The 27898-nt window shown below is 40.8% G+C and overlaps 2 protein-coding genes across 22 annotated transcripts in view; both read left to right on the plus strand.

Annotated features, from left to right (window-relative positions):
• Positions 1 to 16975, plus strand: part of LOC137884330 (discs large homolog 1-like protein) — an 81457-nt gene extending 64482 nt beyond the window's left edge. For 11 of the 21 annotated variants that reach the window (XM_068726087.1, XM_068726093.1, XM_068726097.1 and 8 more), the window contains 14 exons: positions 1708 to 1837; positions 2261 to 2420; positions 2540 to 2642; positions 2760 to 2874; positions 3595 to 3771; positions 4073 to 4139; positions 8525 to 8621; positions 10775 to 10816; positions 11637 to 11687; positions 12617 to 12718; positions 12807 to 12979; positions 13722 to 13831; positions 13962 to 14053; positions 14963 to 16975. In XM_068726087.1, the coding sequence (XP_068582188.1) occupies positions 1708 to 1837; positions 2261 to 2420; positions 2540 to 2642; positions 2760 to 2874; positions 3595 to 3771; positions 4073 to 4139; positions 8525 to 8621; positions 10775 to 10816; positions 11637 to 11687; positions 12617 to 12718; positions 12807 to 12979; positions 13722 to 13831; positions 13962 to 14053; positions 14963 to 15069 (1526 nt within the window). In that variant the 3' untranslated portion in view covers positions 15070 to 16975. Of the gene's footprint in view, positions 1 to 1707; positions 1838 to 2260; positions 2421 to 2539; positions 2643 to 2759; positions 2875 to 3594; positions 3772 to 4072; positions 4140 to 8524; positions 8622 to 9044; positions 9079 to 10774; positions 10817 to 11636; positions 11688 to 12616; positions 12719 to 12806; positions 12980 to 13721; positions 13832 to 13961; positions 14054 to 14962 lie in introns of all 21 variants that reach the window. The other 10 variants (XM_068726088.1, XM_068726092.1, XM_068726099.1 and 7 more) reach the window with 5 other exon arrangements.
• Positions 16976 to 22002: 5027 nt separating this feature from the next.
• Positions 22003 to 25290, plus strand: LOC137884333 (tripartite motif-containing protein 16-like). The gene is given in 3 exon segments (XM_068726109.1): positions 22003 to 22178; positions 22899 to 23981; positions 23983 to 25290. Coding segments are annotated over 2 exon segments (1674 nt in total). The 5' UTR covers positions 22003 to 22178; positions 22899 to 23058; the 3' UTR covers positions 24734 to 25290.
• The last annotated feature ends 2608 nt before the right edge of the window (positions 25291 to 27898 follow it).

Raw genomic sequence — 27898 nt, forward strand, 5'->3', positions numbered from 1 at the left:
CAGGTAATAAGTGAAGAACATCAAAAGAAATCAGACCTCTACAGACTCCATGTTTCCTCTAAAGACCCCCGCCCCCTTCGTCCCCCTCCTCCTCTGCTGATGGTGAAGAGGCGTGAAGGACGAGCTGTAAATCCAGTCAGTGGAGCTGCATCACAGGCTTTAATCCTCCAGATGTGAGCTGATGTGCTGCCTCGAGGGGACGAGGATCTGAGCCGGAGGTAACGAAGGAGGAAGGAACACAAACATGTGATGAATCAGCCGGCCGTCCCATCATGCTTTGCACCAGTCGGATCAGATTCATGAGTGAAGTGAACAAACACTTTTATGAACCTAAGAAAATACAAGTTGAGCTGATTTCAGGACGTTAACGTCTTTCCTCTACGTCCTTCCTCGACATCATCCCTCGACGTCCTTCCTCTACGTCCTTCCTCGACATCTTTCCTCGACGTCCTTCCTCGACGTCTTTCCTCGACGTCTTTCGTTAGCATAGCTTAGCACTGATCAAACCAAACTCCATTCAGAAAACATTTTAAAAGTTGTTTGCTTGTCGTTTTGAGGTCAGAACTAACACAACATGAATTCAGACTTTTACAAATCTGCATCATTATGTAGTTATTTCTGCATCATTTGAATCTGTTTATTGAGATTAAATTATTATTATTAAATTACAGCTGATGTGTCGTCTGCAAAATGTCACATCTGACAAGATCTGTATGTTACAGAGTTTTGATAAATCTTTTTCTTTTTTCTTTGATTTGTCAAGTATTTATTTCACTGTTATACAAAAACAATGATTTTCGGATACTTTACTTAAACATTTCCGTTATATTAAAAATAATGATCTGACATTTTACTAACACTTTCAGATACTTTATGTTTTATGTTGTTTTCATATTTTACATTTTTTGGGGGATATTTTACAAAAACAATTCAGATATTCTACTTTTATTTTGAATATTTGTATTAATATTGTATATATTACCAGGTTTTTTTTATATTTGTGCCTATTATTTGGATATTGTACAGATTTCTTTCTGGATATGTATCTTTTATTTAGAATGTTGCTCTAATGATTTTTAGATATTTAACTTTTAATTCATATTTATTCCAAATTCCTTTTTAAAAATATTTTACAGATTATTTTTCAGAAATCTTACTAATATTTTCTGACATTTTATTTATAATATTTTTCAGATATTTCACTTTTTTTGGGGGGGGGGGGGGGATTCTACTCATAATTTTCATATATTTTACAAATATTTTTTCATATATTTTACTCAATTGATTTAACAGAAAGTGACTCAAAATATCAATATGACACTACTTATATGGTGATGGATGATTTTATTCTCATAAGAGAACATGGCGGCTGAGGTTGACTCATCAGCATTATGCAGATTTTAAAGAACGTGTCCGTGGGTTTCCACAGAGCGCTCTAACAGCTCGGGTTTCTCACTAGTTTTAGTTTACGACCCCCTCGAGGCTCCCGGTCTCGTCCCATCAGACGGTAACAGGAGCCCGACAGGTGAGGGTCTGAGCAGGTGAAGGACCAGATGGATGTAGGACTCTGCAGCTCTCAGTGAGTGTCGCGATGGAGGACGTGGACATCTGACCTCTTCAGCTCATCAAACTCTTGTTATTTTATTATTTGAATGTGAAGTCTGCGTCTCTGGTTGTGTGACATCTTATTTGTGTCTCTTGTTTCAGCGTACTCTCAGATCATGGAGAACCATATCAGCCCCCCCAACTTCCTGGGTCAGCCCCTCCCCCCGCCGGCTTCCTCGGGACGCTTCTCCCCGACCCCCAAGAGCATGCTGGGAGACGACGACGTCACCCGGTGAGCACGAGAAACAAAACCACTAAAACCGCTCTGTTCTTCAAACACTGTACCAATACTTTCAGATGTTTTATTCATATTTTTAATAATGAGTCCTTGGATGAAGCGAACTCAGATTACACACGTTTAAATACTCACGTTCTGCTACCAAAGCCGGTTTGATCAGTGAAGCAGTAACCTGAGAGCAGATACACACATGAGGACGCAGCAGAGAGGCGGGGCGCCCTCTGCTGCTGGAAACCTGCAGTCACACACAACGCCACCAACACGTTTTAATATGAATTATTATATTATTATGTGTGGAGCTGAATCCTTATTTGTTCAGGACATTTAATTGTGTGTGTGAGAGGTCACATGACAGGATGATTGACAGCTGTGTGTGAGAGGTCACATGACAGGATGATTGACAGCTGTGTGGTCCAGCAGGGAGCCCAGGAAGGTGGTGCTGCACAGAGGAGCGACCGGACTGGGCTTCAACATCGTGGGCGGAGAGGACGGAGAGGGCATCTTCATCTCCTTCATCCTCGCTGGAGGACCAGCAGACCTCTGTGGAGAGCTGAGGAAAGGAGACAGGCTGGTCTCTGTACGTGCGCGCGCACACACACACACACACACACACACACACATATTTGACACTTGGACACTTGAAACATGTTTGGTATTTAGAGATAAATTGTAATAACCGCTGTCGTCTGGTTCCAGGTGAACGGGGTGGACCTCCGTAACGCCACCCACGAACAGGCGGCCGCCGCCCTGAAGAACGCCGGGCAGACGGTGACCATCATCGCCCACTACAGGCCGGAGGGTAAGACACACCTGGACACACCTGGACACACCAACCTACAGTCACATGTCCACTCACACACGTTTAGGACGGTTCACTTCCTGCATGTTGTGCTGAGCTCTTCCTCTCTCTGTGCAGAGTACAGTCGCTTTGAGGCGAAGATCCACGACCTGAGAGAGCAGATGATGAACAGCAGCATCAGCTCTGGATCCGGGTCTTTACGGACCAGTCAGAAGAGGTCTCTGTACGTCAGGTGAGACGCCGACGACTCGCCGGTTTAACACCGCGGGACGTATGGAGGTTCAAAACTGATTAGTGTCCCGTAACGTTCTTATTATCCTATTTATGTCTTTCTTACATTAAAACATGTTAGATTAAAAATACTAATTATAGGTACGTTCATTTTTAATTATTAGACAAAATGTTTTCATTTTAATGAATTACTTTAATTAATTGATAATAATTTATAATAACATTTTGTATGTAATTTATTATATTGGATTTGAATTCATTTTTATTTATTTAAAAAATAATCATTATCATTTTAATAACCTGTGATGCTAGTTATGTCATGTTTTTATATGTATATATTTATATTTTTATATTTTTATATTATGTTTTTATATTTATATATTTTTATGTTTGTATATTTTTATGTTTATATTTTTATATTTATATATTGTTATTTTTTTATGTTTGGATATTTATATATTTGTATGTTTATATATTTGTATGTTTTTATATTGTTATTTTGTTCTTGCTTTTACTGTTTGTGTTTTTACAATGTAAAGTACCTTTAAATACCTTTTTAAAGCGCTATACAAAATAAATGTATTATTATTATTATTACTTTATTTTATTGATAAAAACTGTCTCAGGTGTTCAGTTGAGATGTTTGTGGAGTTTGTCCACTCGATAGTGTGATGAAGATGAGGACGATGAAGATGAGTCTGACGTCTTCGTGTCTCTGCAGAGCTCTGTTTGACTACGATAAGACCAGAGACTCCGGTCTGCCCAGTCAGGGTCTGAACTTTAAGTTCGGGGACATCCTCCATGTGGTGAACGCCTCCGACGACGAGTGGTGGCAGGCCAGACAGCTGACGTCTCAGGGGGAGGTGGAGGAGGTGGGGGTGATCCCCAGCAAGAGACGGTCAGCCTCACACACACACACACACACACACACACACAGTGACACACACACACACACACACACACACACACACACAGTGACACACACAGTGACACACACACACACACACACAGTGACACACACACACAGTGACACACACACACACACACACACACACACACAGTGACACACACACACACACACACAGTGACACACACACACACACACACACACACACACACAGTGACACGTGACCTGATATTTAAAGAAACAGAATGTGTGTGTGTGTGTGTGTGTGTGTGTGTGTGTGTGTGTGTCTCAGGGTTGAGAAGAAGGAGCGAGCGAGATTAAAGACGGTGAAGTTCAACGCTAAGTCTCGAGACAGAGGGGTGAGTGCTTCTGCTTCTTCTTCTTCTTCTTCAGTAGCAGCAGCAGTACTGCTAGATGTATTAGTACACATGTTTAGTGGTATCCGTGGTATTTCTACTCCCATGATGCCTTGCGTGAGTTATTCCTGTCACTGATCCAGCTTCTGTTAGCGCTACGCTACGCTACCGGTGTTAATAGAGAAGTGAATGAAAGTAGCATATTTAGCTACTTTAATACCTCTAATACCAATGTATAAGTATCAGTACTTCATTAGTACTACAGTCAGGCACGTTTTACTAGAGCAGGGACACGAGTGTCTAAGAGACGACATGGAGTCATTAGGGTTTGTCTTATTTTGGTAGGCAGTGGAAGTTGACCCAAAGATCTATTTTTATATATACATATATATATATATATATATATATACATATATATATATATGTATATGTATATATATATATGTATATGTATATGTATATTTATATATGTATATATAATGTGCATAACAACGAAGTATAATGTACCTCTCCATCACTTTAAAGTAATAAAAACACTGTATAAAGACGTGTCTGATCTGGATTAACCTTCCAAAGAGTTCTTAACCTTTTTCAGTCACTGTGGGTGCAGATGTTTCACAATAAAAGCCTCGGCTTCACAGATAAAGCAGATCAGATATAAATGTATCACAAGTTGTAAACCAGTGAACTCATTTCATTTTGAGCAGCGTATGATGACGCTTCACTGGAATCATACGAGCGTTCATTTTTAATTGTTATTATTTCAATGAGTTACTTTAATTAAATTGATAATATTAAAACATTTTTTTTGTGTAATTCAAAATATTGGATTTTTATTAACCAACAAAATATTGAATCAATTTACATTTATTTTTAAAGTCCTTTAAAGAGCTGCTGTTGTGTGACACTAGTTCTGTCATCATGAAGCTGAACATGTGCGTGAAAGGAACACCGAGGTGTGATGGGATTAGAAACATCTGAGCTACATGTTGATCTGCTGTAGATGTTAGACTCATGATGGTGTTGATCTGCTGTAGATGTTAGACTCATGATGGTGTTGATCTGCTGTAGATGTTAGACTCATGATGGTGTTGATCTGCTGTAGATGTTCATCATGTTTATTTCTGCTGCATGCATTGAGCCTGGATGAAGATGAACTCACACTAACGAGCTGTTTAAAGACACTTTAACAGCATGTCGTTGATCTCAAGAGACGTTTTCTTCTTCTTCACACTCCAACATCTCAGCTGCCCCCCCCAGTCTATTAAACCGTGTGTCGCTTTAACGCGTTAGCCGGAAGGCCACGCCCCCCTCGGCCCCGCCCCCTAACACACCTGGACTGATGAGGAGATAAAACAACATGCATGACCCCCCCCCACCCTCATACAGAGAGGAACGCTTGACATTGACCGTCTGCTGCTCACTGAAACCTTACTCCTTTCCTCCTCCTCCTTACTCCTCTTCTTCCTCTCCTTCCTCCTCCTCTCCTTACTTTTCTTCTTCCTCCTCCTCTCCTCCTCTTTACTCCTCTTCTTCCTCTTCCTCTCCTCCTCCTCCTTACTCCTCTTCTTCCTCTCCTTCCTCCTCCTCCTCTCCTTACTGCTCTTCCTCCTCTCCTTCCTCTTCCTCCTTCCTCTCCCTCCCCCTCCTCTTCCTTCCTCCTTTTCCTCCTCCTTCCTCATCCTCCTCCTTCCTCCTCTGCTCCTCTTCTTCCTTCTCCTTCCTCTTCCTCGCCCTCCTCTTCTCCTTACTGCTCTTCCTCCTCTCCTTCCTTTTTCCTCTTCCTCCTCTTCCTCTCCTCCTTCATCCTCTTCCTTCCTCCTTTTCCTCCTCCTTCCTCATCCTCCTCTGCTCCTCTTCTTCTTCCTCCTCCTCTTCTTACTCCTCTTCCTCCTCTCCTTCCTCCTCCTCCTCCTTCATCCTCTCCCCCCCCCCCCGCTGGATAACATTGAAGCATGTGCTCTAATGGCTTCCTGCTGATTAATGCTCCAGTTTAAAGCTCAGTAGAAGGTTTGTGTTGAGATGCTTTTATTTAAATTCTGTTCAGAGCAGTCAGAACCTTCAAATCTACGAGGGGGGGGGGGGACAGTCCTTCTTCAGCCCCCCCCCTCCAACAAAGATCCTACAAAATGTTTAAAAAGAAGAATCCAAGACATAAAATAGTGCAGAAGTTGAAATATTACAATACAATCAAATGTAATATTTTAAGTAAACAGTAAAATATTACTGTGAACTTAGGTATTTGTAAAATCAATTCTGTATTGAAGCGTTATTATTGTGTCTGTACTGCGCTGTGATCAGAGGATTATCTAGAGATAGCGATGTGTGGATGAAGTTGTTGTATTTTACATATTTAGCGGCTGGTTAGCTAGTTAGCTTGGTAGCTAGCTGAATCCTCCATGCTTTAATGCTTCACTTAATACAGAAATGAGCCTCACAAAGTTGTCACTCAAATGAATCTCCAGTCGCTGCAGTCTTGACTTCAGATTTTTGTAAAGTGGGATAAAGATGTTGTGGGAACATCCTCTAAACTATTTACCAAAACCTTAATATATTGTTATTGAAATAAAAGAATAATGAGAAGTTATAATTTGTTTAGTAAAACATTTGCTGATCGCTTGACGACAAACATCACATTTAGTAGAAAATGGTAATTTTGTGTTTGACTTTAGGCTATTGTGGTTGATTATAATAACTATAATTATCATAATTATAATAAAGGTTATTTAAATAGCACTTAAACGAACAGCAATTACAAAGTAATTAAAAAGAACAAAAGTTAAATTAGCATCCGTTCTTACTCACTTTCGGCATCATTTGCATTAGTTTGACGCTTCTCTGCCTCCGTAGTTTGGTCTCTCGTAGCTGAAACACATTTCTGTAAAAACGTATATTTCTGACCTCATCTTATGAGTATTAATAATTTTGTCACTATTACCAAAAACCTGCTTTGAATGACTTTGTAGTCCGTTAATTAGATTCATATTTCTGAAGTGATGTTTTAATAGGTGTGATTGTGGTCACATAAAGACATTTACTGGATCGTTTTAAAGAGTCCTAACAGCAGATCTGAGACCAGTATAACGTTCTCTCTCTGCATGTCGTCTGCATGTTCACTCGTCTGCTGCCTTCACTGTCACCCCGTTAATCTCAGCCTCTGAAACACTGACCGGGCCCAACGAGCACCTCTAGGCTCAGTCTCTATGCAGATGATACGACGTGTTCGTGAAGAACAAGCAGTGGTTCCAGTTTGGACTGGTTTCATTGTGCAGATTAAACCAAGTTACATCTGGTATTGTGACCTGCTTTGAATAAACGCTTCACAGAATGGCAGACATATTTAAAATATATACCAAAATTATACTTATTTAAATTCTTATGTTGAAAATAAACACGTGAAAAACGTTAAAATACAGTAAATTAAGTCAAACCAACAACAACAGTGTTAATAACAACACTGTTCTCATTCGATAATCAATTCAAGTTGTTTCTACTTCCTGCAGATGTTTCAAAGTAAAAGCCTGCCATGAAAAGGAGGGATTATGCCCTCTGCAGTGCTGGTAGGCTTTTATTGTGAAGCATCCGTACAGGAAGTATTGAGTTTCATTCACAGGTGCTATTTTGCTATTTTGTACAGGTTAGCTTAGCACATAGCTAACAGTAGATCCATGAAATAAAGAGGCAGGAATCCGTAGTAGATTTAAGGGCTTTTAGTTCAAATCTTTCTTTTCTTTTGTAAAACTGTGGAAACATTAAAGAAATAAAACTTGTAGTTATCATGAAAGAAAAGTGAGTAGACATGCTAACTTTAACATTGATGTTAAGGAGAAATGCTAATCGGGATTAGCATCTATTACTACAACACAGATGTTGTACTAAAACAGCAGATACACAGATATACAAATACATAAATACTTACAGACTTTGACCCTCAAAGGCTCCCAAACAGTAAAAGTGAAAAAAGTAACTGCAGCAAAAAAAGGAACTAACTACGGCAAGAGAGGAGGGATCAAAATACGAAAGTAGAGACAACTGGAATTAATGAGTGAATAAAAACAGTACATACATATATATGATATAAACGTACATTTATCAAGACAACCAGTAAACATGGAGGAAGCGTTGAGTTTGTCATGTTTTGGAGGCTTAGTTGAGGTTTGTTTACTTTCTTTCTTAACTTTAGTTTCTACATGTTTAGAGTTTCTGTTTGTTTGAAGAGTTTCAGCTTTTATTTTTGATTTAGTCAGACGGGACAAAAAAAAAAGCGTCTCATTCTGTTTCGAACCGACATCAGACTCCTCCCCCCTTCCTCCTCCTCTTCCTCCTCTTTTTTTTTTTTTTACTCCATCACCCCTCTTCCTCCTCCTCCTCCTCTTCCTCCTCAGCAGTCTCTCAATGACAAGCGTAAAAAGAACCTCTTTTCCCGAAAGTTTCCGTTCTACAAGAGCAAAGAGGCGAGCGAGCCGGAGACCAGCGACGTCGACCGTAAGTATCCCAGAGCGACGTCGTCGAGATGGGGGGGGGGGGGGGGGGGGGGGGGGGCGTGGTCTGTCTGAGAGACGACAGGTAGAGAGGTCAGCTGGTGCTGCTGCTGCTAAATGCACCGGTTATCACGGCATGGGGGGCGTGGCTAACAGGAATGCACCTGAATCAGTGAAAGATGCTCCTTTGGTTCAGGGAGGCGGAGCCTGTTACTGAAAACATTTCAGCCATGAAGGCAGAATATTTGGTCTCACTAAAAGAAAAATCCTCCTCCTCCTCCTCCTCCTCGGAGCCAAAATGTCCACCCTGCAGCCCTGCTGACCGGCTGTGTTTCCTCTGCTCTCTCTGTCTGTCGCTGTAACGCTGTAACTTGTTGTTGTTGTTGTTGTTTTCTCCTCGTCGTTCACTCGGCTCTGCTGACCTCAGGACAACAGTGACGACATGCTGTCCAAAGGCCACAGTAAGTGTGTCACCCCCCCCCCCCCCAAAAAAAACACATCTCCCATCAGCCTCCTGGTTCTCCACCAGGATCCATCTTCAGCCAATCCTGACAAACAAATACAACAATAAGCAAACAAGTACAAAGTAGTCTGTTGACTTCATATCCTCATTTTGACTTTCCATCTTGTAATTTTACATAAAAACAAGGAAAATAAAACACACTTGATGATTTAAGATAAAAGGTGAAACAAATACTGATATAAGATGGAAGATAAAGAAACAAAAAGAAACAAAGGTAGATCCCAGTAATTAAGAACTGCAATAAAACATGAAACATTTTCTGTATTTTGTTGCTCCGAACCGACAAACCCAACATTATCTTTAGTCCGTTATTATTCTGCGTAATATTACGTCAACACGGTCGTTTACCGAGTTGTTGTTCCGCCTCACTCACGTGAACTTTCCCATTCTGGAAGTCAGTTTTCTGAATACGCCGACTCCACAAGAATGCAGAACAAAAGCCCGAAATGTTAAGAAAAGTCAAAAGAATATATTTACCCTAAAAAAAGAAATGATCAGGACTGAAAAGGTTGAAGGAGCTGAAGTTGGTTCCTGGTGGACACGAGGCCTCAGACCTCCCCTTCCTCCCTCCCTCCCTTCCTCTTCCTCCTCCTCTTCCTCACCATCGACTGTCGAGGATCCTCCGGACCGCTGAGCTCCATCTCTTCACTCTGTCACAACTCTCACACATTCTACATCTATAGAGAACATTCAAAGCTTCTGTCGAGGGTTTACAATGAAGCTTCAAATGTCCGTCGTCGTATTTTAATGACGTCATCGCCCTAAAAAAAGAAAGGATACATTTTTGTGGTTCTATAAATGTAGTTTATGGAGCTGTTAGATTGCTGCTGGTGCTTCCTCTGTTTGTGTTTTTAAAGGCTAAACGCCAACAAGTATGGATTAAAGAGGAATATATGAGTTTAAATATATGATTATACTCATCAACACTCTGGACTTATTGGAAACAATCCTACAAAAACTACACGAGAGACAGGAAGTGAAGTGAACACAGGGAACTTTAAAATAAAACAGGAAACAAACTAAAGACAAACCAAGACTGTGACAGAAATAATGAGCAGATTGTTCATAATTACATTTTTACCAAAATCCGTTTTTAATACTCTTTACTTTTTAACACAAGTTACTGGTTGGACCTTTGCGAGTTTCACTGAACAGAAGTTTTTGTTGTTTTTACTTTGTGGTGATCATTTGCTCAATGTTTGGGTTTTAAAGCTCTAGCAGATATTTAACCAGCTGAGGAACAAACTGTTGTTTTCTTTCCACATGAATTGAAATAAGAAAGCCGTTTCTTCTGGTTTGTATTTTAACAAACATTCAATGTGCTTCTGAAAATGTTTACATTTCAAGAGTGTTGTAATGTGAGTCATTGAGGACGCTGTTTTTCTGTTATGTGTTGTTATGGGATCACCCTCCAGTGATTGGTTGTTTGGTGTCTGAAGGCTCCACGCAGCGGGACGGCGCTGCTGGATCAGACATGAAGATGACCTGTTTGAACTGTTCTCAAGGGTTATTCTGTGATTGTTCTGCCGTTGAATGCCTCGAGTGTGTCGAGTGGCTCTGGGTGCAAAGCATTATGGGTAAACGTTGCCCCAGCTGACCCCCCCGGCGTGTCCTGTGTTTTGTTGTGATTGCAGAACACGTGACTTCTAACGCCAGCGATAGTGAAAGTAGCTACCGTAAGTGTGACCGTCGACACTAACAAGCTAACCGCTAACGTTAACGAGCACGAGCCGCCGATTGGCCGATAACAGCATGACATCACGGACGCACCTGACAGGACGAGCGTCTGCACTGAAGCTCCTGACTGACTGCATGGACTCTGGATGTGTGTAGAAATCAAAGAGTATTTATTGTTTATGAATGGAGTCCTTCACTGACCAATGATCTGTGTTGTTTGTGTTAACACTAAACACGTGTGTCTAAAGGTGAACCAAACACTGACTCCAGAGAGACGTTCACGCTTTTGGGTTTCGTAGTTTTCCTCCACGCTTAATAAACGGGAGAAGTTTCAGTTGGTTGCAGTCTGCAGTCTCACCTCTAGATGGTGCCAGATCCCACACTGCACCTTTAAAACGTGTGACTTTTGACAAATCATATTTTTGTATCTGTAATACGGTAGACACTTGTTTTCATCTCTGAGGTGTAGTACAGTAAGAAGTACAATAGGTACCTCTGAGATGTAGTACAGTAAGAAGTAAAGTACAAGTACCTCTAAGTTGAACAGTACTAGAGTAAATATAAATGTGGTTACATTGGTTAAACGCAGCTCTTTTCTCCTGATTCTGTAAAAGGCTCCTGAACACATCTTTATTTTCAACCCGTCAGCGTTTTATTTTAGTGAAAATCAGCGGAAATGAATCTGAATATTCAGATAGTTTTTAGTTTTTTAGAAACACAGCGATGATGTCACACATGAAGTCATTCCTTCATCTCTCTTCCTCCTCTCCCTCTCCCTCCTCCTCTTCCTCTTCTAACGTTCTCTCTCTTTGTTGTCAGGTGGACAGGAGGAGATGGTTCTTTCCTATGAACCCGTCGCTCAGCAGGAAGGTAGGAGACCAGAACCACCTTAAACTACTTTATTCTTATTCTTATTATTATTATTATTATTACTATTATTGTTGTTTATTATTCTTATTATTTATTTGTATTGTTATTGTTATTTGTTATTATTTGTTTGTTGTTATTATTTATTATTAGTATGTATTATTACTTATTATTATTGTTATTTATTATTATTTATTATTACTATTATTTATTATTATTATTTATTATTCTGAAGTTTTATTTTTTGTTTGACGAGATGTTTGTGTTCACAAAGTAAAAACATGTTTTAGTTTTTTCAGAACAAAACTACTTCATGAATTAAAATGAAAAGTTTTAACTGAATTATGTCCAAAGATACAAATATTCTATTTTTAACTCACAGAACTAAAAGCAGTTTTCAGGCATTTAAGGAACATTCAGCGTTTTAGTTTCTCAACCTTAGTGGAATCATATCGTCATCAGTTTGTCTAAATTAGTTTTGCAATCAGAAAATACCAAAAACAGAAACATTTTACAATTCATGTAAAAATTATAGAAACAAAGTTGTTTTAGTTTTTTTAAGTTATTTTTGGCAGATTTAGTCCTTAAACAAAGACGTTTATTCATTTTAGTCGCGTTTGTCTTTTTTCCGTTTTCGTGTCAAATGTCTTTTTTTAACCAGATTATATGAAATATTTGTTCGTTTTGTCATTTTATTGAAACTTATTTCACATTAGATTTAATCTTTGAACTTGTATATTGAAAGCGTATATTTTTAAACTACATCTTCATTCTGGTCTTTTTTCTTCATCTTTGATGACGTCGTCGACCTGAATATCGATCAGATTCATAGTTTTTTAATATATTCAGATTTCAGCTTTTAAACACGTTGATGCAGAGTTCAAACAGGACGTCTCTGATCACTTCCTGTCTCCGTCCTTCCTCTCCGACAGTGAGCTACACCCGTCCCGTCATCATCCTCGGCCCCATGAAGGACCGGATCAACGACGACCTCATCTCAGAGTTCCCTGACAAATTCGGCTCCTGCGTTCCTCGTAAGTCCTCGTAGATAAGACCTGAGAACCCGTCGACTCGTAGCGGGACGTGTTCTCAGGTAAACCTCCTCCTCCTCCTCCTCCTCAGATACGACCCGGCCAAAGCGGGACTACGAGGTGGACGGCAGAGACTATCACTTCGTGGTGTCCAGAGAGCAGATGGAGAAGGACATCCAGGACCACAAGTTCATCGAGGCGGGGCAGTACAACAACCACCTATACGGGACGAGCGTGCAGTCGGTCCGAGAGGTGGCAGAGAAGGTACCGGATCCAGATACCCTATGATCCAGATACCTAAGATCCAGACACGCTAAGATCCAGATACCCTATGATCCAGATACCCTATGATCCAGATACCCTAAGATCCAGACACCCTAAGATCCAGATACCTTATGATTCAGATACCCTATGATCCAGATACCCTATGATCCAGATACCCTAAGATCCAGATACCCTATGATCCAGATACCCTGTGATCTAGACACCCTAAGATCCAGACACCCTAAGATCCAGATACCCTAAGAACCAGATACCCTAAGAACCAGATACCCTAAGATCCAGACACCCTAAGATCCAGACACCCTAAGATCCAGACACCCTAAGATCCAGATACCCTAAGATCCAGACACCCTGTGATCCAGACACCCTAAGATCCAGATACCCTGTGATCCAGACACCCTGTGATCCCTCTGATAGCAGCATGACATAGAAGACAGAGAATACATCTTTTATTGGTGTTGTGGCAGAATGAAGAGGAGAGACGCAGTTCTTGGAGTTGTTGCAACCAGCGGGATCGTTTATTGCTGACAATGACAAGTTGACAACAGATCCAAAGTGTCAGAGTTCTTTCATACTTTAGTTCTAGCACTTTACGTCACATTCCACCAAAACAAAACACATCATGAGGTCGTGTCTGGGTCAGGTCAAATTAAAGTTTGTTTTGTGTGATTCATCACAAACACTGATGGAACGTGTTTCCTTCCTCTTCTTCTGTGGTTTTCAGGGTAAACACTGTATCCTGGACGTGTCGGGGAACGCCATCAAGAGACTCCAGCTCACTCAGCTTCATCCCATCGCCGTCTTCATCAAACCCAAATCTGTGGAGAACATCATGTGAGTCTCACCTCCTACAAGAGATGTTTGTTTTTGTTCTTTGCTCCTCCTCTTCTTCTTCCTTCTCCTCCTCTTCTTCCTCGTCCTCCTCCTCCCCAGTGAGCTCTGTGTGACGTTGTTTCTCCTTCAGGGAGATGAACAAGCGTCTTACGGAGGAGCAGGGCAGGAAAACCTTCGACAGAGCCACTAAGCTGGAGCAGGAGTTCACCGAGCATTTCACAGGTGAGCTGGCTCCGCCCTCTTTCTGTTTGGATGGAGGTAAATTTAAAGTAAATAAACATAATTTTAAGAATACTTGTGAGAAACTACGGAAGCCTTGAGAGGTGAGTGAGAGGAAATAAATAAAGTGGATCTATTTTCATTGTCTCTCTGTGTTTATGAGCTTTTTGTCAGATTAATACAAATAATGAAACGTTGTTGTTGTAACACTCATTTTGTCCACAAGAGGCAGCACTAGGTGTCTAAATGGGACTAAAACATTCATGTTATCTTTCAGGTTTAATGTTTAATGTTCCGTAGTGAACGTTTGTATTCCTACTGACAACATGTGCTGCTGCCTCTTGTGGACAAAATGAGTATTACAACAAAATGGTGACGCTGGGAACAAATAAATTCACCTGACAAACATTTTCCTCTTCTTCTTCTTTTTCTTCTTCTTCTTCCTCGTCTTCTTCTTCCTTTTCTTCTTCCTCTTCTTCTTCCTCTTGTACTTCTTCTTCTTCCTCTTCCACTTCTTCCTCCTCTTCCTCTTCTTCTTCCTCTTTTACTTCTTCCTCCTCTTCCTCTTCTTCTTCTTCTTTCTCTTCTACTTCCTCCTCTACTTCTTCTTTTTCTTCTTCCCTTTCCTCTTCTACTTCCTCTACTTCTTTTTCTTCTTCTTCTTCCTCTTCCTATTCTTCTTCATCTTCTTCTTCTTCTTCCTCTTCTACTTCCTCCTCTTCTTCTTCTTCCTCTTCTATTTCCTCTACTTTTTCCTCTTCTTCTTCTTCTTCCTCTTCTACTTCCTCCTCTTCTTCTTCTTCCTCTTCTACTTCCTCTACTTCTTCTTTTTCTTCTTCCTCTTCTTCTTCCTCCTCCTCCTCTTCTTCATAAACGTTGGGTTCTTGCTGACTCTGCTTCCCTTCCTTTCAGCCATCGTTCAGGGCGACACTCTGGAGGAGATCTACGACCAGGTGAAGCAGATCATCGAGGAGCAGTCGGGTCCGTTCATCTGGGTTCAGTCCAAGGAGAAGTTATGAGGATCAAAACTCTGTCCTCTGCTTTTATTTTGAAAGGATCCTCTTCCTGATCAAATGACGCCACACACACCAACTGACCGGAGAGTTTTATTTTGTAGTTTTTTGTTGTTTTGGTCCTGAATAAGACTCATTGTTGGGTTTCCTGACCAGCAGAGTCACGCACACAGGAAGTATGATGACATCACTCGCAGCACGGTACAGCTCCTTAATGTTTAAGGGAGGAGGAGGAGAGGACGAGGAGGAGGAGAGAAGGTTTCATCTTCTGTTTGAGTCTTCAGTCTGTCCGTCTAAAGGAAGCAGAGACACAAAGCAGAACTTTGCACGTTTGAGCTTCAGCAGCATGTCGGTTAATGACGGTTTATTTCCCATCAGCCCCTTCAGCCTCTGACCTCACAGCTCTTCTTCTTCTTCTGCTCTTTCTTCTTCATCTCCTTCTCCTCTTTCTCCTCTTCCTCCCCCCCTCCCCCTCCTCCTTTAGGGGGAGCTGTGGAGGGTTTTAAAGCGGTGATGGAGAATCTCTCTTCACTTCATCGAGTGTGATTTTATTCTGCTGAACATTGTGAGACATTTCTTCTGTCCCCGTTTGATGAGGTCTCTGGAGACATTTCCTCGACTCGTTTCTGTCTTCAAAGGAATCTAAAGCCTTGTTTCCTTCAAAGGAATCTAAAGCCTCGTTTCCTTCAAAGGAATCTAAAGCCTCGTTTCCTTCAAAGGAATCTAAAGCCTCGTTTCCTTCAAAGGAATCTAAAGCCTTGTTTCCTTCAAAGGAATCTAACCCCTCGTTTCCTTCAAAGGAATCTAAAGCCTCGTTTCCTTCAAAGGAGTCTAAAGCCTCGTTTCCTTCAAAGGAATCTAAAGCCTCGTTTCCTTCAAAGGAATCTAAAGCCTCGTTTCCTTCAAAGGAATCTAACCCCTCGTTTCCTTCAAAGGAGTCTAAAGCCTCGTTTCCTTCAAAGGAATCTAAAGCCTCGTTTCCTTCAAAGGAATCTATAGCCTCGTTTCCTTCAAAGGAATCTGAAGCCTCGTTTCCTTCAAAGGAATCTGAAGCCTCGTTTCCTTCAAAGGAATCTGAAGCCTTGTTTCCTTCAAACAATATTTCAGCTTTTTAATTTACTTTTTTAAACATTAAAGTCATAAATACAAACGACACAAACTCATAATTATGACTCATAATCTCCAGAAAACTCATAATTACAAGAAAGTCAATAGAAAATGTTTTATGTCATAATTAGAACGTGAATGTTGAAGGTAATTAATATAAATATATAAATAAAGAGTATTTATAATCATGAGAAAATAACGAAATTATTGGAAAACTACATTTTCATAACAACAAGAAAACAATAATTTAAAGAAAACTCATAATCACAAGAAACTCTCATAACTTTCTTTTAATGATAGAAAATGTTTTTGTGAAAGATAATCAATATAAATATATATAATAAAAAAAATAATAAAATTACAAAAAACTGTCAGAATAATACAAAATAATTCAAAGAATACTTCAGAAAAAAATACTTTATAATCAGAATGAACTCATTATTAGCACTATAAACGAATCTCAGATCTTTATTTTTAATAAAATGATTGAGACTCATGAGGTTGTTTCTTGTTTCTCATAATTCAAACTTTTATTTGTATTTGTCTTTATTTTAAATATTCTCTTCATCTTTAAAGACAGAACGACTCGACGAGATGTTTCACAGCGACGACGCTGATTTTACACCTGATATTTCATCTTCATCATCTTCATCATGTGTGATGATCTGTGGAGCTCCTCCTCCTCCAGGTGTCTGCAGGTGTGTCTCAAACACGCCGGTTCTTCTTGTACTCTGAGACTTTGACAGATATTTAACCCTCGGTAAACTGCCTATTTTGTTATAATAAAAGTCTATATTGAACTTTACTTAAGCACTACTACTACGGGAATTATTTTCTTTGCTTTGTTAATCATCTATGAATAGAAAAGTATAAAGATATTTGAATATGAATATATATATTTTTTTCTTTTTCTTTGATCACCACCTCCTCTGTCTTTTAATTTTCTTTTTTAAGCATAATAAAAACTTAACAAGAAAACAGGAAGTGCTCTTCTTCTTCTTCTTCTTCTTCTTCTTCTTCTTCTTCTTCAGGTCCAATGAGGAGTTAATCAGCTGATTAAATGATGACTGACAGAGACCAGTTCTTAAACCAGAGCCTCCCGTTCTGTCTCATCTGCAGGAAACCTGTTTCCAAGTGGGTTTCGTTGCTCCAAAATCTGGATTTATATTAAATCATAGTTTGTTCATATGAGATGACACACAGCGCTGGTTTCAAACCAGTCATGAAGATGAAACCAGTCCTGAAGATGAAACCAGTCCTGAAGATGAAACCAGTCCGTGAAGATGAAACTAGTCCGTGAAGATGAAACCAGTCCTGAAGATGAAACCAGTCCTGAAGATGAAACCAGTCCTGAAGATGAAACCAGTCCTAAAGATGAAACCAGTCCGTGAAGATGAAACCAGTCCGTGAAGATGAAACCAGTCCTGAAGATGAAACCAGTCCTGAAGATGAAACCAGTCCGTGAAGATGAAACTAGTCCTGAAGATGAAACCAGTCCTGAAGATGAAACCAGTCCTGAAGATGAAACCAGTCCTGAAGATAAAACCAGTCCTGAAGATGAAACCAGTCCGTGAAGATGAAACCAGTCCTGAAGATGAAACCAGTCCTGGAGATGAAATCAGTCCTGAAGATGAAACCAGTCCTGGAGATGAAACCAGTCCTGGAGATAAAACCAGTCCTGAAGATGAAACCAGTCCTGGAGATGAAACCAGTCCTGAAGATGAAACCAGTCTGAAGATGAAACCAGTCCGTGAAGATGAAACCAGTCCGTGGAGATGAAACCAGTCCGTGGAGATGAAACCAGTCCGTGAAGATGAAACCAGTCCTGAAGATGAAACCAGTCCGTGAAGATGAAACCAGTCCTGAAGATGAAACCAGTCCGTGAAGATGATACCAGTCCGTGGAGATGAAACCAGTCCTGAAGATGAAATCAGTCCTGAAGATGAAACCAGTCCTGAAGATGAAACCAGTCCGTGGAGATGAAACCAGTCCTGAAGATGAAACCAGTCCGTGAAGATGAAACCAGTCCGTGAAGATGAAACCAGTCCTGAAGATGAAACCATTCCAGCGTGTGTTCTTTGGCTCCTCTGTCTTCATCAGGGAGGAGGCTCCCGGTTTCTTGGTCTTAAACCGTAAATGGCTGCATTTATTTCAGGAACAGTTTTGGGGGTTCAGTGGGAATCGAACCGTAGACCTTGTGATTAGTGGAGGGCTCCCTCTACCTGTTGACTCACAGACACAGTCCATCGGTCATGTGACGTATTGGTGGAATATGATTGGTGGACTGTGTGAGATACAAGATATGAAAATGTAAATAGAGTAGTTACTCTTTTAAAAGATAAAAGGGGGAGAAATGACAGAAGGAGACCCGGACCGCTCAGACCTCCACCGAGTAAAAACCATCAGTGGATCCGCTCTGTGGTTCAGATCCGCTCCAGAGTTTACTGCTTCTTCTGTGGCCAAAGTCTGTGACCCAGTCAGGAGCTTCAGTTGTTCCCCTCTGTCACGCTCTTATTTTGAAAGGACACCAGAGCCACAGTCTCACATTGAGGTCCCAAATGTTTGAAGTGATTTCTGTTCCCTGAACTCTGAGGTGATGAAGAAGAGAAGAGTCGATCACATGACGTCACTGCAGTAAGAGTACATTACATTACATTACATTACAGTCATTTAGCAGACGCTTTTATCCAAAGCGACTTACAATAAGTGCATCAACATTGGTAATCAAAAGAACTACTAGTCACCAGAAGTCATAAGTACATTTCCTTTAAACGAGCATCTAAGAGCCTGAAGCAGAGCATAACTCAGAGCCAAAGTACAGAAACAAGAGAAACAGTTAGTGCTATAAGTAATACGAATACAATAAGTGCAACAAGCTAGTATGAATACAATAAGTGGTGAGTGGAAGGCTCAGGGTAGCACTTCCTGAAGAGGTGGGTCTTCAGCCTGATGAAAGATGGGCAGCTACTCCGCTGTCCTGACGTCAGTGGGAAGTTCATTCCACCACTGTGGGGCCAGGACAGAAAACAGCCGTGACCGGGTCGATCGGCCGCCAGGACCTCTGAGCGACGGGGCGACCGATCGCCCCGAGGCAGCAGAGAGAAGTGGTCGGGCGGGGGTGTGAGGCTTGACCATGGGGCGGGGGTGTAAGGCTTGACCATGGCCTGGAGATAGGAAGGAGCTGTTCCTTTCACTGCCCTGTATTCTAGCACCAGAGTCTTAAACTGGATGCGAGCTTTTACAGGGAGCCAGTGTAGAGAACGGAGAAAGGAAGTTGTGTGGGAGAACTTGGGGCGATTGAACACCAGGCGAGCTGCGGCTTTCTGGACAAGCTCCAGAGGTCTGATGGCCGACGCCGGGGCTCCGGCGAGTAGAGAGTTGCAGTAGTCCAGGCGGGAGATGACAAGAGCCTGGATGAGAACCTGCTCCGTCTCGTCAGTCAGGAAGGAACGAATCCTCCTGATGTTGTAGAGCAGGAATCTGCAGGAGCGTGTAACGGATGAAATGTTTGCTGAGAATGACAGTTGGTCATCCAGGGTCACACCCAGGTTCCTCGCAGTCCGAGTCGGCGTCACCACGGTATCATCAATGGTGATGGACAGGTCCCGGTGCGGGCAACCCTTCCCCGGGAGGAACAATAGCTCAGTTTTGTCTAGGTTGAGCTTGAGGTGGTGTGTCGTCTCCACTTGGGTGTCACCGGGGGGAAACGATAAGACCAGCTGGGTGTCATCGGCATAACAATGGTAGGAGAAGTCATGCGAGAGAATAACAGAACCCAGAGATGTTGTGTAGAGCGAGAAGAGAAGGGGGCCCAGGACTGACCCTTGCGGAACCCCCGTAGTCAGCGTGCGTGGTTCCGACACGGACCCCTCCAGGTCACCTGGTAGGATCGACCCGTCAGGTAGGATGCAAACAGGGAGAGTGCAGAGCCTGAGACGCCCATCCCCTCGAGGGACGAGAGGAGGATTTGATGGTTCACGGTGTCAAACGCTGCAGACAAGTCCAGGAGAATCAGGACAGAGGAGAGAGAGTTAGCTCTCGCGGCGTGAAGCGACTCTGTCACCGCAAGGAGGGCCGTCTCTGTCGAGTGACCCACTTTGAACCCGGACTGGTGGGGGTCCAAAAGGCTGTTTTGGTGGAGATAGGAAGACAGTTGGTTAAAGACAGCACGTTCAAGTGTTTTTGATAGAAAGGGTAGAAGAGAAACCGGTCTGAAGTTCTTGACATCAGAGGGGTCAAGTGATGGTTTCTTCAGAAGGGGGTGACTCTGGCGGTCTTGAAGGCCGTGGGAAAGCATCCTGAAACAAGAGATGTGTTGATGAGGTGGGTGAGGAAAGGAAGGAGTTCAGTCGCAATAGACTGAAGAAGAGAGGAAGGGATCGGGTCAAGGGAGCACGTGGTGGGGCGGTTAGACGTAACAAGGTTGAGGACCTCGTTAGGGGAGAGAGGAGCCAGAAAGGGTAAGATGGGGCGTGGAGATGGGAGGGAGAGCTGTGGGGCCAGGATTGGACAGGGAGAGAGGGCTGAGAGAAGGAGGATCTGATATCGTTTACCTTCTTGTCAAAGAAGTTGGCGAAATCATCAGGGAGAAGGGAGGAAGTAGGAGGAGGGGGTGGGGGTTGGAGGAGTGAAGTGAAAGTTTGAAAGAGTTTTTTAGGATTGGAAGCAGAGGTTAGGATTTTAGGGCGGAAGAATGCAGCTTTAGCAGTAGATAGAGAGGAGGAGAAAGTGGAAAGAAGAGCTTGGAAGTTAAGAAGGTCCTCCGGGAGTTTGCCTTTTCTCCATTTGCGCTCAGCCTCTCTTAGGCTCCGTCTATCAGTACGCACTGAGTCCGACAGCCACGGGGCAGGTGGAGTTGGGCGTGCAGGCCTGGAGGTGAAGGGACAGAGTTTGTCCAAAGTAGAAGTTAGGGTGGAGAGGAGAAGATCAGTAGCAGTATCAGGGGATAGGAGAGAGAAGGATTGAGGGTCAGGGAGAGCAGAGGTGACAGAAGAGGAAAGATCAGCAGGGGAGAGGGAGCGGAGATGACTCCGGGTAGAAACCATGTGGGTAGGTGGAGGAAGTGATGGAGCAGAGGATAGGGAGAGGGAGTAGGACATGAAATAGTGGTCAGAGAGCTGGAGGGGAGTGACAGAGAGGTTAGCAGTAGAACAGTGCCTAGTGAAGATAAGTTCCAGCTGGTTGCCGGCCTTGTGGGTAGGAGGAGAAGAAGAGTGGTAAAGGTCAAAGGAGGAGAGGAATGAAAGAAGAGGTTCAAGCTTGTCGGTCTGGATGTTGAAGTCACCGGGCAGGATGAGCGCCGAGCCGTCGTCATGGAGGTGCGAGACTAATGTGTCGAGCTCCTCCAGGAACTCACCAAGAGGCCCTGGTGGGCGATACGCAACAGCAATGGTGAGCTTGACTGGATGAGTGACAGTAACAGCATGAAATTCGAAAGAGGACGGGAAGAACTGAGAAACAGAGACAAGAGAGTATTTCCATTTTGGGGAAATTATCAGGCCAGTACCACCACCCCGCCTCCCAGCTCTGGGAGTGTGAGAGAAAGAGACACATCTGACAGAGCTGAGGGTGTGGTGGTGTTTTCTGGTGTGATCCAGGTCTCAGTTAGAGCAAGAAAGTTAGTAAGAGTACTACTACCACACTGTAGGAATACTCTGTTACAGTAAAGTACTACTACCACACTGTGGGAATACGCTGGTACAGTAGAGTACTGTAGATATTACATCAGTCAGATGATTGACTTGTTGTTAGTGTAGTTCTTGTTGTTGACACTAGGGGCGCTGAGCAGCAGGCTCTTCTTCATGTGGAGGGATAAAGGTAGAAGGTGTGTCAGTGTCCCATGATGCAACAGGAGTAGACATGTTTTTATATCAGAACACGAGAGAGACTGAACGAGGAACGTTGTTCTCTTTGACCTCCAGTAAAATCAACCTGAAGCACAAATCTCGACTGGACATTGGACTTCTTGTCTTACAATCCACTGAAACGCTGCATCACTGAACGTTAATGTGAGTTTGGGTTTTAACAGTAAGAGTACTAATACTCTATGGTAGAAATACTCTGTTACAGTAAGAGTACTAATACTCTACGGTAGAAATACTCAGTAAAAGTGTGTCAGTATAATCAGTAAACTGTAGTATTCAGTATTCAGACTGTGACTGTTGTACTATTATATATTCTATCATTAGAGTAGTATTACTCATGCATTCATGTAAAAGCAGGATTTTACTGTTGTAGTCGGTTGAGCTGGAGCTCAGGTTGAACTATTAACTAATGATTATTGTCGTTATGGATTAATCTGCTGATTATTTTCTCCATTAATCGATTGATTGGTTTGTAAAAATAGAGACATAAGGCAGTATAACTCTGTAGTATTTCTACTAGTAAATAACTTGTTTGATGATCCTAGTTTAAATCCATCTGCAGCTTGAAATGCAGCTCAGGTTCAGAGTGATGTTCTGTTTCAATGGTTCGTCATGAATGCTTCAGAGTAGATCATTCAATATGTGAGACAATGAGCTGAGGAGCCAAGAAGTATTGAAGAAGTAGAAACGTCAGTGTTTTCAGACGGGGAGCAGCTTTGAACTGAGGCTCCATTTTAAAGAGGGAACAAAGAGCTGCTCCTCTTCCTGGAATGAAGCAAAGCTTGATCACCCCTCCCTCCTCCTGCTGCTCTCACACAGCCAGCTCCACTCTGTTCATGTGTTTCCTTGTTCCCTCTCCTTGAGATCTACACTCTGAAGACGGCTGTAACCAACATGGTGGTGAAGTGCAGCAGCTGACAGACTCCATTCACTGCAGAGACACATGTTGTTCAGATCAGAGATCAAACTAGTTTACCTTCTCACAAAGTGACACTCACACAGTCACTGTCTCTGAGAGGAGAAAATGGCTCAGAAAGGAGTTCATCTGGACCAGGAGACCTTCTCTTGTTCCATCTGTCTGGATCTACTGAAGGATCCGGTGACTATTCCCTGTGGACACAGCTACTGCAGGAACTGTATTAAAACCCACTGGGATGAAGAGGAGGAGAAGAAACTCCACAGCTGTCCTCAGTGTAGACAGACCTTCACACCGAGGCCTGTCCTGATGAAAAACACCATGTTAGCAGATTTAGTGGAGCAACTGAAGAAGACTGGACTCCAAGCTGCTCCTGCTGATCACTGCTATGCTGGACCTGAAGATGTGTCCTGTGATGTCTGCACTGGTAGGAAACTGAAAGCCTTCAAGTCCTGTCTGGTGTGTCTGGCTTCTTACTGTGAGAAACACCTTCAGCCTCATTATGATGTAGCTCCATTAAAGAAACACAAGCTGGTGGACCCCTCCGAGAAGCTCCAGGAGAACATCTGCTCTCGTCACGATGAGGTGATGAAGATGTTCTGTCGTACTGATCAGCAGTGTATCTGTTATCTCTGCCCTGTGGATGAACATAAAGACCACGACACAGTCTCAGCTGCAGCAGAAAGGACTGAGAGGCAGAGAGAGCTGGAGGTGAGTCGACTAAACATCCAGCAGAGAATCCAGGACAGAGAGAAAGATGTGAAGCTGCTTCAACAGGAGGTGGAGAACATCAATCTCTCTGCTGATAAAGCAGTGGAGGACAATGAGAAGGTCTTCACCCAGCTGATCCGTCTCATGGAGGAAAGAAGCTCTGATGTGAAGCAGCAGGTCAGATCCCAGCAGAGAACTGAAGTGAGTCGAGTCAAAGAGCTTCAGGAGAAGCTGGAGCAGGAGATCACTGAGCTGAAGAGGAACGACGCTGAGCTGAAGAAGCTCTCACACACAGAGGATCACAACCAGTTTCTACACAACAACACTGTCACCACTCAGTGAGTCTACAGACTCATCCAGCATCAGGATCAGTCCTCTGAGCTACTTTGAGGACGTGACAGAGGCTGTGTCAGAAGTCAGAGATGAACTACAGGACGTTCTGAGAGACAAATGGACAAACGTCTCACTGATGGTGACTGAAGTGAACGTTTTACTGTCACAACCAGAGCCCAAGACCAGAGCTGAGTTCTTAAAGTATTCATGTGAAATCACACTGGATCCAAACACAGCAAACACACGTCTGTTATTATCTGAGGGGAACAAAAAAGTAACATTTATGAGAAAACATCAGTCTTATTCTAGTCATCCAGACAGATTCACTGAATGTTCTCAGGTCCTGAGTAGAGAGAGTCTGACTGGACGTTGTTACTGGGAGGTGGAGAGGAGAGGAACAGGAGGAGTTTATGTAGCAGTCGCTTACAAGAACATCAGCAGAGCAGGATGGTCAGATGAATGTGAGTTTGGATACAATGACAAATCGTGGTCGTTATATTGTAACAATTACAGTTATATCTTTCGGTACAACGATGTCCAAACTCCCGTCTCAGGTCCTCTGTCCTCCAGAGTAGGAGTGTACCTGGATCACAGAGCAGGTATTCTGTCCTTCTACAGCGTCTCTGAAACCATGACTCTCCTCCACAGAGTCCAGACCGCATTCACTCTGCCTCTCTATGCTGGACTTTATCTTCCGTATTTTGATGGAGACTCTGCTGAGTTGTGTGAAGTGAAATAGACAGAAGTCCTTTCAGGGTTGAACTCTGTGTTTGAACTCTTCAACTCATTTTGTCTCCATGTTTGTTGCTGACAGCTGATTGTTGTGGTGTTTCTTCACTGCACAGAGATCAGCTGTCAGTCAAACATTGTGGGGGGTACTTTGACATCTTGTCATGAGTTGTTCTGTAAATGTTTGAGTTTCTTTAGATGGAGCTCCTTCCTGGTTCTGTTCAGTCATGGAGGCTCTCACTGCTCATGATGATGTTTGTTTACCTGAACTGACATTTCTCTGCATGAACATTTAAACTTCTCTGAGCTCTAAATGTCTGATGAATATTAGTATTGATGTATTAGTATGTTGTTGTTTCTTTTCCACTGCATGGGTCTTAAGAGAGGAAGCAGCAGACCTCCTTTATCCTCCACACTCTGTTCTCTTTGTGGACATTTGTAAAGAATCTATGGTCACATTGATTTGTTTGTCCAAACCAAATGTTGTTGTTGTTGTTGTTGTTGTTGTTGTTGTTGTTGTTGTTGTGGTGGTGAGGTATTGTAGAAGTGTAATGATCCTGATCATAATCAAAAAGGAGATCTTTCATTCTTCTCTTTTACATGCTGACATTCTGCTCAAACTAACTGTTGTGAGTATAGCATGTCAAAAAAGTCATAGTATGTTGAAAAAAGTCATAAAAAAGTCATAGTATAGTATGTTGAAAAAAAGTCATAGTATAGTATGTTGAAAAAAGTCATAGTATAGTATGTCGAAAAAAGTCATAAAAAAGTCATAGTATAGTATGTCGAAAAAAGTCATAGTATAGTATGTTGAAAAAGACATAAAAAAGTCATAGTATAGTATGTTGAAAAAGACATAAAAAAGTCATAGTATAGTATGTTGAAAAAAGACATAAAAGTCATAGTATAGTATGTCAAAAAAAGTCATAAAAGTCATAGTATAGTATGTCGAAAAAAGTCATAAAAATCATAGTATGGGATGTTGAAAAAAGTCATAAAAAAGTCATAGTATAGTATGTCAAAAAAGTCATAAAAGTCATAGTATAGTATGTCGAAAAAAAGTCATAGTATAGTATGTCGAAAAAAAGTCATAGTATAATATGTTGAAAAAAAGTCATAAAAAAATCATAGTATAGTATGTCGAAAAAAAGTCATAGTATAGTATGTTGAAAAAAGTCATAGTATAGTATGTCGAAAAAAGTCATAAAAAAGTCATAGTATAGTATGTTGAAAAAAGACAAAAAAAGTCATAGTATAGTATGTTGAAAAAAGACAGAAAAAGTCATAGTATAGTATGTCGAAAAAAGTCATAGTATAGTATGTTGAAAAAAGACATAAAAAAGTCATAGTATAGTATGTTGAAAAAAGACATAAAAGTCATAGTATAGTATGTTGAAAAAAGTCATAAAAAAGTCATAGTATAGTATGTTGAAAAAAGTCATAAAAGTCATAGTATAGTATGTCGAAAAAAAGTCATAGTATAGTATGTTGAAAAAAAGTCATAGTATAGTATGTCGAAAAAAAATCATAAAAAAGTCATAGTATAGTATGTTGAAAAAAAGTCATAAAAAAATTATAGTATAGTATGTCGAAAAAAAGTCATAGTATAGTATGTCGAAAAAAAATCATAAAAAAGTCATAGTATAGTATGTCGAAAAAAGTCATAAAAAAGTCATAGTATAGTATGTTGAAAAAAAGTCATAAAAAAATCATAGTATAGTATGTCGAAAAAAAGTCATAATATAGTATGTTGAAAAAAGTCATAAAAAAGTCATAGTATAGTATGTTGAAAAAAAATCATAGTATAGTATGTTGAAAAAAAGTCATAAAAAAGTCATAGTATAGTAAGTTGAAAAAAAGTCATAGTATAGTATGTCGAAAAAAGTCATAAAAAAGTCATAGTATAGCATGTTGAAAAAAAGTCATAGTATAGCATGTTGAAAAAAAGTCATAGTATAGCATGTTGAAAAAAAGTCATAGTATAGTATGTTGAAAAAAAGTCATAGTATAGTATGTTGAAAAAAAGTCATAGTATAGCATGTTGAAAAAAGTCATAGTATAGTATGTTGAAAAAAGTCATAGTATAGTATGTCGAAAAAAAGTCATAGTATAGCATGTTGAAAAAAAGTCATAGTATAGCATGTTGAAAAAAAGTCATAGTATAGTATGTCGAAAAAAAGTCATAAAAAAGTCATAGTATAGTATGTCGAAAAAAAAGTCATAGTATAGCATGTCGAAAAAAAGTCATAGTATAGCATGTTGAAAAAAAGTCATAGTATAGTATGTTGAAAAAAGTCATAAAAGTCATAGTATAGTATGTCGAAAAAAGTCATAAAAGTCATAGTATAGGATGTTGAAAAAGTCATAAAGTCATAGTATAGTATGTTGAAAAAAGCCATAAAAAAGTCATAGTATAGTATGTTGAAAAAAAGTCATAAAAAAGTCATAGTATAGTAAGTTGAAAAAAAGTCATAGTATAGTATGTCGAAAAAAGTCATAAAAAAGTCATAGTATAGCATGTCGAAAAAAGTCATAGTATAGCATGTTGAAAAAAGTCATAGTATAGCATGTTGAAAAAAAGTCATAGTATAGCATGTTGAAAAAAAGTCATAGTATAGTATGTTGAAAAAAAGTCATAAAAAAGTCATAGTATAGTAAGTTGAAAAAAAGTCATAGTATAGTATGTCGAAAAAAGTCATAAAAAAGTCATAGTATAGCATCTCGAAAAAAGTCATAGTATAGCATGTTGAAAAAAAGTCATAGTATAGCATGTTGAAAAAAAGTCATAGTATAGCATGTTGAAAAAAAGTCATAGTATAGTATGTTGAAAAAAAGTCATAGTATAGTATGTTGAAAAAAAGTCATAGTATAGCATGTTGAAAAAAGTCATAGTATAGTATGTTGAAAAAAGTCATAGTATAGTATGTCGAAAAAAAGTCATAGTATAGTATGTCGAAAAAAAGTCATAAAAAAGTCATAGTATAGTAAGTTGAAAAAAAGTCATAGTATAGTATGTCGAAAAAAGTCATAAAAAAGTCATAGTATAGCATGTCGAAAAAAAGTCATAGTATAGTATGTTGAAAAAAAGTCATAGTATAGCATGTTGAAAAAAGTCATAGTATAGTATGTCGAAAAAAAGTCATAGTATAGTATGTCGAAAAAAAGTCATAGTATA

Source organism: Cebidichthys violaceus, unplaced genomic scaffold (genome assembly GCF_023349555.1).
Source record: "Cebidichthys violaceus isolate CVI_PGR_0920_01 unplaced genomic scaffold, fCebVio1.0.p SCAF_38, whole genome shotgun sequence".
Taxonomy (NCBI): Eukaryota; Metazoa; Chordata; class Actinopteri; order Perciformes; family Stichaeidae; genus Cebidichthys; species Cebidichthys violaceus.